The sequence below is a fragment of the Rhinolophus ferrumequinum genome, chromosome 28, assembly GCF_004115265.2.
Source record: "Rhinolophus ferrumequinum isolate MPI-CBG mRhiFer1 chromosome 28, mRhiFer1_v1.p, whole genome shotgun sequence".
In the NCBI taxonomy this organism is placed as follows: domain Eukaryota; kingdom Metazoa; phylum Chordata; class Mammalia; order Chiroptera; family Rhinolophidae; genus Rhinolophus; species Rhinolophus ferrumequinum.
The window spans coordinates 11,591,523-11,604,322 of NC_046311.1; the positions used below are offsets into that span (position 1 = coordinate 11,591,523).

At 47.3% G+C, this 12,800-nt stretch overlaps 1 protein-coding gene across 2 annotated transcripts in view; it reads right to left on the reverse strand.

The window, feature by feature from the left end:
* Positions 1-2,669: 2,669 nt before the first annotated feature.
* Positions 2,670-12,800, reverse strand: part of TTC23 (tetratricopeptide repeat domain 23) — a 56,328-nt gene continuing 46,197 nt past the window's right edge. For both annotated transcript variants that reach the window (XM_033099965.1, XM_033099966.1), the window contains exons 10-11: positions 4,098-4,180; positions 2,670-3,244 (exon numbers count right to left, since the gene is read on the reverse strand). In XM_033099965.1, coding sequence (XP_032955856.1) covers positions 3,154-3,244; positions 4,098-4,180 — 174 coding nt within the window. In that variant the 3' untranslated portion in view covers positions 2,670-3,153. The remainder of the gene's footprint in view (positions 3,245-4,097; positions 4,181-12,800) is intronic.

Genomic DNA, 12,800 nt, shown 5'->3' on the forward strand with positions numbered 1-12,800 from the left:
ATGTGAGTCTTAAGTGGCTTAGTTTGATGTCGCTGTCATAGCTCATGACCTTGTAAATGGGTGCTAACACGAACAGGTTGCTAATATTGTGACCCCCTTGTATTTGGAAAAATAAATATCTCAGATCTTAATTCTTATCTCCATGTTGGAGTGAATATCTTCGAGAAGTATCCTGCCCAGGGTACTTACCAATATGGAATCTGGAGGTATCATTGGTTACGTCTGTGGAGCAGGGTGTGCCCTCAACACTGTGACAGGTCACCCCTGTAAAACCAGTCACTCTGGAGACGAGATGTCAACGGCGTGGTTGGATGGGGCGAAGAGACAGTCTTTTCCTGTTTATTGTGTTTAGGTAAAACAGTATTAATGGAATGTTTTTCCCTTCCCACTAGTTGTTTGACATTGTTTATTTACAATGTGTATTTAGAATGGAATCATCTAAAAAGCTGATCTTGCTAACCTCCCATTCCCTGCAAAGGGAAATGTCACAAGAATGTGTAAAAATAAAAATCTAAGGAAAAAACCCCACGTTGCTCCTAAAGAGAACAAATGTTTTCCAGTAGATGTTTTTGTTTGCTATGTAAACTCTCATTAAAGCATATAACGTGTTCACATGCATGTTCTTCATCGTGGTAGAGAATCACTGGGGAGGATATATGGGAAAAGGTCCAGTTCTTGAATTCCTTGCCTGAGCCAGAACTCGATATTGTCAGCACAGAACTAGAAAGCACGGCAGACAGCATAACGGACAGTTTGTGGTAAGAATGTTGCCATTCACAGCCTGGAAGGCTGGAGCCACTAGGTGACCAGCCATCCCGTTTTGCCTGGGATGGAGGGGTCTCCTGGGGCACAGGACTTTCAGTGCTACAACCAGACAGCCCTGGGCACCCCAAGATGGCTGGTTACCTTCCATGTGAAAAGAGTGGTCAATCATGGTTGTTTCTCAGGAGCTTGAAAAAATTGTGTAGTTTGCGACAGAGGGGTAGTTACATACCCTTACCTGTTTGTAACCTTTTACAAAAAAATCCATAAATAACTATAGTCTTCCTCTCACATTGGAGTTAACATAATTAATAGATGGGAGACATTCGGTAGACTATTTCAGAATTCATTCTTTTCCAAGGTGAAAGCTAATTTTTTCAAAATGTGCTTCAGTTTTTGTTATTTGAAGATACTATCCTCTAAGAAATATAGAAAGGAAGGGAAAAGTAACATGAGAATTCACATTTTCAAAAACTCAGCATGGACTCTTGGTCTGCTCGGGCTGCAAAAACAGAATACCACCAATGGGGAGGCTGAAACGATGGGCATTTATTTCTCACAGCTCTGGAGAGAGACAACCAAGGTGCTGGTGGTTTCGGGTCTTGGGGTGGGCTCTCTTCCAGGTGTGCAGACCTTCTTGCTGCGTCCTCATTTAATGGCGAGAGAGACCATCTCTGTTGTGTCTCTTCATATTGGCCCCAATCCCATTCATGGGGCTCCACCTTCATGTACTAATTACTTCCCAGAGACCCCACCTCCTAGAGGCCCAGAGATCACACTGGGGACCAGGGCTCCGGCATGTGAATTTTGGAGAGACACATACATTCAGTCCTTGGCAGAGCCGATGTGTACATACTTAACGATGCTTATTCTAACCATCCACCTTGAAACCCCGTCTTCAACTAGATGGGACACTTGGTGTCACACTTCCTTTGCCTTCATGTCATAGGCCTGTCTGGGATGGGCGGGGATGGGCAGGTGGCCTGTGTGGTTGCTGTGACATGTCCGAGGAGGAGAAGGGACCCTGCCTCTGTCCACCCTGTCATGGATCTTTTTGGTGTATTTTCCCCCATCAATTCTGGAGGTGGCCCTCAGCACACATGGCGAGGTCTGGGGTTCCCTACTGGGCGTTGGCGTGGAAGGGTGCCCAGCTGCAGCCTTGCTGGGCCCTGGGCCATGGAGTGGGGGTGGGGGGGAGGGGACAGCGCTGTCCGCACCCCATTCCCGCCCTCCACCCCATGCCAGCACCGAGCTCACTGTTGACAGCATGGAGACAGGTGCTCAGAACGTCTCCTCTACTTTTCTGTTCTCCAACGGCCCCGCTCCCCATCGCCCAGGAGACGGAAGAGCACTGGGGCCTGGGCGCTCATCCCAGCCCACCCTCCCCACCCCTCACAGGCTGAACCCAAGAACACATTTGGGAAAGCAGGGGGCCTAGGGCTGTGCCAACTCAAGAACGGAGCTCCTGGGTGGCAGCCACGTTTGTCCTGCCTGGAGGGGAGGCCACAGGAGGAAGCAGCAGGGAGTCAGCATCCTTCCCGAGGTACCTGCGCTGTGCCAGCCTCACCCCGGCTCATCTCCATTCGCTTACACCTGCCTCCCCTGACCTCTAGGCCCAGCCAGGTTCACTTATCACCTACCTTGTTTTACTCGGCTCTTCCCCTCTCGTCGTCAGTGAATTCCACCATTATATGTTCAATAACCAGCGTCCATATCGGGTGGCAAGCTCTGAGAGGGTGGGGACAGCGTGTCTTAGTGTGTCCCCAGTTCTTAGCGTGCGCCTGGTACATACCTGGGTGCTCAACCGGGTCTGAGGAGTGAGTGACTTCTTCTGTGTCCCCTCTTCCAGGCTCTGAGGAACCTTGAGCGTCCTTTTAAAAGCACATACCGACCCCAGCACTTACGAGTTTCCTTTTGTTAGCATTTTATTCTCAATCCCTATTACCTTCCTATAAGAAAGGGCCTTTCCCAGGATTTGATTGCTCCCAGTCTGGCTCCAGACCTGTCATGCGAGGGGTTCTCCATGGACAGTCAGGTGTTGCGTCTATTTTCCTGCACAGGAAGCTCTGAACTTTTGAAGAGAAGCTTTTCGGCCACAGTATTCCTGATTGTTGGCAAAAAACCCCACTTGGGTGGTAAAAAGGAAAATGTTACACAGAAGCACCATATGACCCTGAAACGGCATCCACGGTCAAAATGTGGCCCACGGGAGGCGTGTGGTGTCACTGTTGAGAGTGGGAGCAAACAATTGGCCTTGAAAATCTGTACAATGGCTGCTGAGTTCCATCTTCCAACTGGAGAGAGATTTATGCGGCTCCCTAATCGTCAGCACCCAGACATGCCCAAGGCTGTGTTTGGGTGTGGGGTGGGGGTCAGTCTGCTGCCTGCAGCCTAGCTTTTCCCAGCAGTGTGCTGGGCCACGCTGGTGCAGGCCGGTTTGGCTTTCGGGGGCTGCCTCGGCTTTCCAGCCATCTCGGGGACCCTGCAAACAAACAGAAGGGGGGTGAGTGTGGCACCCCACAGACCCCTACCCGGTTTCCCCCTAAGGGGCTTCTGTGAAGACAAGCCCAGCAGTTGCCAAGCGACATTTCACGAAGGAGCCTCAGGAGGGGACGTAAATGAGAGGAGAATTGTGGCACAGGAACGTAAAACAAGGTTTTTCTCCTGCTTTCTAAATCCTGGTGACCTTTCTCGCTGAGCTGAGAAGATCAACCCTTAGCTGGCTCAGTGAGCAGAACAAGAACAGAAAGGTTGGGCTGGAGGCCTTGGCGGCTCATCTGCCCCGTGGTAAGGGGCCGGGGCCACAAGGTGGGCTCCGGGACAGTGCCCCCTGCTGGCTTCCCTGAGCATGGACTTGGCAGTCAGCTTGTGGGCTCTGTAGGGGGTGGGGGGGCGGGGGCGCTCTGTGAGGTGAGGTACCTCCACAGCAGAGTATGGGGTTCAGTGGCTGAGAAAAACGGGGGGCTAACCTTCAAGCTGAAGTCAAAGGGCTCTCGGGCTCCTATCCCTACGGGTAACCCCAGGCTGAAGGAAGCCCAAGGCAGTGCTCTGTGCCCTGGTCCCCCAGTAGGACGGGACGCCATGCAGGCGGCAGGCCTGCGGGAAGATGAATCCCAGCACGTGTGTCTGACATTATTCAAGAGCTAGTTTCTTCTTCCTATCAATGCAAGGAAGATATTTTGCAACTGGGTTTTCAAAGGAACAGGTCTTACACAGTGTCTGAGTTAATGGGAAGTCAGTTAGTAAAGCTTTCATTGCAAAGTTCCACAGAACCTTCCAGAACCAGTTTCCTCGGAGATTATGAATAGCAAACAGTGCGGGGAAGGCCGACTCACTTGAACAGGACGTCCATGGACTGCTGGGTGGCCATTGTCCTCTTGTCCTGCGGTCCGTATAAGAGGGTTTGAATCTGAAGACACTGCAGAACATCAAGTAGCGATCAGGAGGTTACAGAAATGTCACTGAGAGCATTTCGCAGGAATACAAGTCTCCCTTGAAGGCGAGGAAGAATGCTTCATTCACAGACCCCTGCTATGACGCAATTAGTGCATTCTCGGGGTTTCTCCTAGGGACAGTCTGCCCTTCAACTTGGACTCTCTGAGAGAGCCCGGAAACAAATGTACAGTTTCAGCAGTATTTTTTAGAACTCTGTAACTACCTGTATGCAAAAGTATGTTTAAATGAAAATTAAAAATAAATAAAAACTAATTTATAAGAGAGACGTGGAATAGACAAATTCATAGAGAAAGAGAGTAGAATAGTGATGATCGGGCTGGAGGGAGTGGGGAATGGAGATTTAGTATTTCATGGGTACAGAGTTTCAGTGTGGGATGACGGAAAGTTCTGGAGATGTACAGTCATCATGGTTGCAACCACAACACAAATGTACTTAATGCCACTGAACTGTACACTTAAAAATGGATAAGATAACATAAGTAAATTTTATGTATATTTTACCACAATAAAAAAATGTATGGGGTGGCCAGATGGCTCAGTTAGAGCACCAGCTCTGAACAACAGGGTTGCTGGTTCGATACCCACATGGGATGGTGGGCTGCCCTCCCCCCCACAACTAAAGATTGAAAACAGCGACTGGACTTGGAGCTGAGCTGCACCCTCCATGACTAGATTGAAGGACAATGACTTGGAGATGATGGGCCCTGGAGAAACACACTGTTCCCCAATATTCCCCAATAAAAATTAAAAAAAAAAATTTAATGGAAGGATCATTAAAAATAAATAAAGGCAAGAACATTGGTACTAACCAGAGGATGGGCTCTAGTTTCTATTTTCAAATGACCCTGGCTACAGCCTAGACAAGTTTGTTTTTCAATCGTTTTGTTTTTGTAAACAAATTTTTTTATTGCACATGGGTTTCTATATATTCATTACTACACAGTAATATCTTAGGAACTAATTTATTTAGGTGTTAAATATTCAGCTAATGCGTTATCCAGGGCTAACTTTGGCTTGATTTCTCCCTTCTGCTTATTGTTCTGCCATTTGATTACTTGTACCTGGTCAAGGCAAACTCAAGGAAAGGCTAAAGATTTGATTTGTGCCCCAAATGGCCAAAATAATTTTGAAGAAGAATGAAATGGAGGACACTGCTTTCCTGTCAACAACTTTATAAAACTTTGGTAATTAAGACTGTGTGGTTTTCATCCAAGGATAGACAAATAGACCAATAGAACATGGCAGAGAGCCCAACACTTGACAGATGACAGAAGTGTCCGTAAGGGTCAGTGTGGAAGAGCTGAACTAGTCAATGAATGGAACTGGAATCACTGGTTTTCCAAAGGGAAGAAAGTAGACCCCTGCCCCATACCAAACACAAAAATCAATCCCAGACTGATTGAAAAACTAAATGTGAAATCAAAACTTGGAACTTTTAGACGAAAATGTTTACGATCTTGAGGTATTTCTTGGATGAGATCTGAACTGACCAAAAGACTGAAAAAAATTTAACTATATTAAAACACAGATCATCTGTGCACCAAAATTCACCTCAAACAAAATATCCAACGACAGACTAGACTGAGGAAAAATGTTTGCACACAACTGAGAAGGGATTAGCATTCAGAATACATAAAGAATTCCTATAAGGTAATGAGAAAAACAAAAACCACCTCCCGAAAGAAAAATGATCAAAAGATATAAAAAGATTATTCAAGAAGTTGAAAAAGGAATAGCTGGTGAACATCCTAATCTCACTAGTAACCAGAAATGTAAATTAAAACTTCTATGAGGTTGCCCTTCACAGATTGAATTGCAGAAATTATAGTCTGATCATGGTAAAATCAAGCTTTATCAAGGATTTGAATGAACAAGAAGTCTTTTGTGTATTGAGAGTGAGTGTTCAAGTTCCACAAAGTAGTTGTGGAGCAATTTGGCAGTCTTTAGTTATTGAGAAGTAAATTGTGATATACGTACGTATTGTATTTGTGGGATATACAAAGTTTTAATATATGTGTGTCCACGTAGATCAATCTCATGAGTATAGAGAGGAAAAAGCAAATTGCAGATGAGTTCATCATGTACCTATACCGGGGTGCCAAAACAAGGTATACACGTGACTTGTATTCATCTTTTATTATCAGTATATATCGAGTATTACAATTTTAATAGGTTTTTCCTTTCTTAAAATGTGTATACATTTTTTGGCACCCTCTGTGTGTGTGTGTGTGTGTGTGTATACACACACACATATATATACATACATGTGTGTGTGTTTACAAAACATGTAAAACAAAACCACAGTAAAATAATAAAGCGTGGGAATGATACCAATTCAGGATACTAGTTAATTTGGGGATGGGATAGGGAGGGGTACAGAAGGGACTTCATATGGGTCATGTTTTACTTCTTATGTTAAATAGTGACTCAGAGGTATTTGTTGTTTTAATTGTACTTTTCTACATATCTGAAGTATGTCATAACATATTTTTAAAAGATTGAATTTGTTTTTCTACATGGTAACAGGTTGAGTTAAAAAAAAAAAGTGTGAGGGTTTGGGGACCTAGTACTGATGACTGACTGTTTATTCATTCTGATCTGCCACCCGGTTTTAGGCCTTTGAGAAAATTAAAATGCAAGCAGCCAAATGCTTTGTCTTTATGAGCTGTAGAAAATTTCAAAATTGTCTGAATGTTTGGTTCAAGCTAAAGAATTGAGAACGTGATTGTGGAATCTGAGAATGTGGTTGTGTTTTGGAGGAAAGAAATATTATTAGATAAGAATATGACAGGATTTTTTTTTTTTTTTTAACGACAGAAGAATATTTGCTGTTTCTTAGTTGAATTATATAGCACCAAGAGGTAGTAAACTTTTTTCTGTTACCCTATTTGGTATATAACCCACCTTTTGCAAAGGCAAGGATCCTGGCCCCTCTGCCCAGCAAGTGCCACCTTGGAAATTTAGGACCCTTCAGAAGGTCTTTGTGGCTTTGAGGGGAGCGGATGGGGACGCGTCCCAGCAGCCACAACACATGATGAAAACTAACAGTGCTCCTCTCCTGCTTGGCTCACAGCTATTGGAAGCCTGGATACGGCTGTTCATTAAGGTGGTAAAGCTTACTCCCCCTGGGGCCTGGCCGAACAGGTGCACAGTAAGGACAGCAAACAAGAAACAAGCATGCTTTCCCCTCATTCCCGCCGGTCAGTGAGCAGACCTCTCTCCAGGGTTAACACTTCTTGCCAGCACAGACTTCATTTTCTCCTGCATGGCCAGCAATACCTCCACTCCGTGTGACAGATCAGATCAGCTCTCTTAAACCTACCCGAACTCCCCTGTTTACATACTTACGATTGCCTCCGATCCAGCTCGTTGTGAGACGAGCTGATGGCCACATGCTTGGTTGGTCTTAATTCATTCACTGCACATTACAGAATTTTACTGACATTATAGCGATTGTTTGCGACAGCCTGAGGTCTCAGTTCACCCTGCCTTAACAGCCAGCCTCCAACATCTAAAACACGGGAGGAATTTCCATTCCTCTCCGTTGGTTACTGAAGCTGGTTCTCTCTCATTCATTAGGGAGAGAGATACAATTAACTGGGTACTCCTGGGTTCCTGGGAGGAAGGAGAAGGCAATGGATAGTGCTTATACAAATTCTTACTGGTTCGACTAACCACCTCCACACCTGACCTTGTGTGTTACATTAGTAGGAAGAGTGGAGTTAGCAGAGAAGGTCGCAGTTGGATAAAGTCACCCTTTTCAATCATCAAGCCCAGAGAGATGTGAGCCCATCCCCTCTCTCTGACCCTTAGACGCCAATCAAGACTCTTCTCTTCCTGGTATTAATAGATTCTTCTTTTTAAAAAAGGGCTACTTATCTTCACTAAGGAGATTCACTCAAAATTCTAGTGGGAGTGAGAAGAGATGCTGAGGGCTGTCAACTAGGAGAGAGAAAGTCCCTCCGCCCCTCTTGGGATAACAACGCCCAGGGAGGTCACAGAGGGCACCAAGATAGGCAAAATGGTTCATTCGGTAACTGAAAGGGTCTTCAAGAGATGCCTTTCTTAAAATGCAAAATAACCCGTTATTGACTTTGACCAGAAAATGTTTCACAGAGCTGTATATTTATCTAAGACACATGAATTGAATTTTCCAATATTCTGCTGCTCTTAGCTATATTTGCTGAAGCAGTTTGGTGTGAAGTAGGTACTTTGGTTAAACACTTCGCGGAGCTAAGGAAAGAACTCCCCAGCCTCGGCAGGAGAACACACTCCACTGTACTGAGGGGATTCTGTGTTCTCCAGATTCTTCCAAGGAGGCCAGTGCTCTTGTTGGAAATCAGCCTCCAAAGGCTGTTTCACACTTTTCTGTAAGTGGGCAAAAACTTGTAATTCTGAGTATCCACGTGATTTTTAGGGAGCCATTTCACTGCTGTGTATAAGTCCCTTCGATTTGATTTGCAGACGTTTCCCTCATGCTATTGTATTTTGTCTTTACATGAAACAAAAAACAAAGAGAAAGGTAGGTTTTTAAGAAACTATGCTAATCCCGACTGCCTCACACACACTATCTGCTGCTAGCATATGTCCATGGAGGAGAGATTACCCAGAAACTCATGAACTTGGGCTTCTGTTTTTGTGTCAATTCTCAAGGCTAGTATTAAAAATAGAGGCTGTCAGAACCTCCAATCTATGGAAGTGTGAAATGTCTTAAATGTTTAGAAAACCACAAATACACTTTCATTTACTCATCTTTACAAGGCAGGCAGAAATGATGACCTAAATGAACGTGGGGGAACTGAAAGGACAAACCCAACCCAAAACGCAGTGCACCAGATGGCATTTTCCTAAAGAAACAGTCATGCAGGGGTGGGGCTTGCTTTCCCTACGCCACTCAGAAGCCAGCCTCCACCTGGCTGGAGCCACATCTTCTGCCATTTCCAATCATTCCTGCAGCAGGTGTCTGCTGAGCACCTGCAATTGGCTAACCCATGCCTGCTCCAGTGACAGGGCAGAGAATGGCCAGATGTGGGCCTCACTCTCGGGGGCCTTCCAATGCAGGGGGGGAGCCAGACACTTAAAAATATGCAGACAAACAGGTCATAACAACTCGTGGTAAGAGTTATGGAAAAAGAACATGGGGTTATGAGGGAATAAAACTGGGGTGTCGGTCGTGGTTCAGTGTACTGGCGTCATTGATGGAGCCTGCAGGATGGGGAGTCAGCCAGGTGAAGAGCACCAGGGTGGGGAAGGTGGTGGGGTTCCAGGCAGGAGCACACCCTGCATCTCTCTCTCTCTCTCTCTCTCTCTCTCTCACACACACACACACACACACACACACACACACACACACAGCTGCTACGCCCTTACCTGGAGGGTCACTCATTCTGAGCCTCAAGGACTGCCGCACAGGTGGAGAGGAAGGCTCCCATGAGAGAAATACAGGTAAGACGGGAACAGGGGCCCTGGGCAGTGGAAGGAAATGGGAGATGAGGGAGAAAGGGGGGAGGCCCAGGCACTGTCACTCACGCAGCGGCTCGGGGCAGCCCGTCTGGAAAGCTCTCCCTGAGTACCTGTCTACTGAGTGCCAGCCTGGGAAGCGTGGATGGCATCCGTGGCTCCCTCACTCCAAACCTCTGAGTTGCCAAGTGGTGTGGGTCCTATATCCTTACCGACATCCCTCGCCTCCCCTACGACTTTGCTCCATCCCCTGGCCACTGATGGGAGCAAGCTACCATAACCTGTCTCCAGGACAACTGCAACACAAACGTTTAGAACACAGAGGCATCACCAGGACTGGCTGTGGAGGGGGAACCCTGCTGGGTACCCACAGGTCCATGAAGGCTTCGCTTTGATTAGGTTGGTGCAAAAGTAACGGCGGTTTACAAGGTTAAAAATCGTTGCCAAAAAACCGCAATTCCTTTTGCAGCAACCGAACAGAGCGGCTAGCCAGCTTTTTATATAAAAGCTGGAACTCGCCTATTTCTGAGTCAGACAGAGGAAGAGATCCAGACCCTCTGAAAAGGAAGCCCTGGCGCGTTTCCCTCTTACTCTGGAGCGTGGCCATCTCGTTGGGTCCTCCCTGAGTGGGTGGCATCTGTACCAGCCATCCTGCCATCACTCTGCCCACTTGTTTAAGGTCACACTGAATTTATGTGGTAGGAGGTTCGCCTCTCCCTACACCCCCGGCCATCCACCCAAAAACTCACTGTTCTGCCTCCAGCAAGGCTCTGACAAATCGCCAGAGAGTCTCCGGCCGGGACGCTTTGTCCAGACCCACGGTTCTGCTCTCTCCAGACCCTCATGGCCATTTAGGAACTTCCGGGGCATCGGGCACTCACCAACCACAGTGAGAGTGCCCGTATTTGAGGAGCTTTCCACAGCTAAGGTAGTCTTGTTCAGGGGCAGTCTGTGTCCACTGCCCATCTGTGTTTTCCAAGGGACACAACGATGGAGGCTGCTGGGCTCTGGCAGTCGTCGTTAGGGGCCTGACCCTGAGGAGATCAACTCTTCCTGGCAGCTGATGATGCCAGGGAAGCCTGTGGCCCAGGGACTGGGAAATCTCATTTCCACGCAGCCTGGAGCAGGCCAGGAGACGCCGTATGGTCCCCACTAAAGGCTAAGAATGCATGACCCCGATCCCGTTAACCATCAGCTGTCATCATACACATCCACCAATTCCAAACACCAACGAACGAGGGCTTCAAGCATCGTTAAACGCACGTCTCAACTCAAGCTCACGATTTTGTGTATAAAATTAATGTCATTCTGACCTTCCTCTCTTTCAAAAAGGACTTGAGGTGGACTGCTGCAGCCCAACAGTGGGTGAGAAAAGCCAGGATCAAGGATGAAGGAGACTCTTCACATGAAACATGGGGGCTAACACAGGGGCTCTGTGGGGACCCCAAACCTGGCTCTGGATCCCCTGGTATCCATGCCAACAAGGAAAACACCACATATGCTAAAGGGAAAGTAAAACGAAGTGGCCACTGATGGGATGACAAAACATGAGTTGTATATAAAATACAGCTGTCCACGCGAAGGCTGTGTGTTTGGCCAGTTGGAGGAGTGGCTAGAATAGGAAAGGACCCGACAGCCTGTTCTCACAGGTCCTATCTTGGCTTTTTCACCTCCAATCTATGAATAAAAATCATTTTCCACCGCCTTCACAAGATTTATTATAATGGGCTTTGGATTTCTTGGAGAAAGAGGTCACAAAATTATGTTATTCTTTCATGGAAATGTTTCATGTTTGCAGCTGTAAAGTAGTCAAGCAGTGGACAGCACTTAATAGGGACCCAACCCCAAATTCACACTGTAACCGGGCCCAGGATGAGTTCTGAGAGAGGACCGACCTAGGAAGTCGTCTTTGTGAGTTCTTTTTTGCAGCCCTTCACCCGGGTGAAAATGTCAGCATAGATGCCCATTCTAGACTCAAACCAGGTCTCTCTGTTGCAAAAGCATGGGAGCTTTTGCTGTGGAAATTTCCATCTGGAGCCAATGGGGTTCTCTAATTTCCCCCTGCAGGCAGATGCCTTTGAAAGACAGATCAATAATCGGGTTTTCTTTTCAGTAATTGAATCCGGCTGTCTGCTTTGTTTCCCGTGCCTTCCTGTTTTTCATGCCTGCAGGACCATGGCTGGGTCACCCGGCAAAAGAGGGCACATCTGGGGAGGCCTGTATTCAGTGGATTCCTGCTCCCGAGCTGACAAAGTTGGGGGACACAGCTGTTGTGATTAAAAACAAGAGAATCACTGGGCTGGTAGCTTTTGCACACTGCCGCTGGCTCCACGGAGCTCAGCGCTCAGTATGGCATTTGAGAAGGTCTAGTTCAGCCGCAGATGGGAAAGGCAGGTTTCAAGTGCCGTGTGTGCCCTGCTGTTCACGGAACAGCCAGCCCTGTCCTCAGACGGTCACCCGTGGAGAAGTGGACACAGGATGGCATGGGCCACACGTGTGTGCACAACCCACAGGGAAACCAACCTGTCCTCTCTGACTCTGGCAAATGGCCAGACAGCTTTAAAATGTCAAAGCTATTGTTCTTCGGACGGATGGTTACTGAGGCTACTGAGGTTACTGAAGGGAAGAAATGTTGCCAGCTTCCACTGTAGGTTTGAGAGGTGATGAAACTTGAGAGTTTCTTGAAGCGGTTTCAAGAGTTTCATTTTCAGCTTGTGGTGGGTATGGGGCCCAGAGAAATGATTGATTCTCAACCTTCCCCCAGAAGCTAAAATTCAGATCCCCGGGCCCCTGGGCCCCTGCCCCAGACACTGGCTCAGAAGGTGACCCTGATACAGGGTTTAGGTCCCATGCTTGTCAAACTATCTGCATAAAGGAAAATGGTGGGCTTCAGAGTCCCCAGCCCACAGACAATTTACTTCACTTCTACGGGACTCAGGCCGCTTGTCTGTAAAACAGGACCAGAAGGTGTGACCTGCTGGGTGGCTGTGAGGACCAGGAAGGATGTGTGACGCCCTTGGCAGCAGCGGGTCCTAAGCTCACGGTGGCTGGTGGTACCCGCCCAGCCTGGCCGAAGCCAGCAGGGCCCCCTGAAGGTGTGGGTGGCCTCTGGTCAAGTTTCT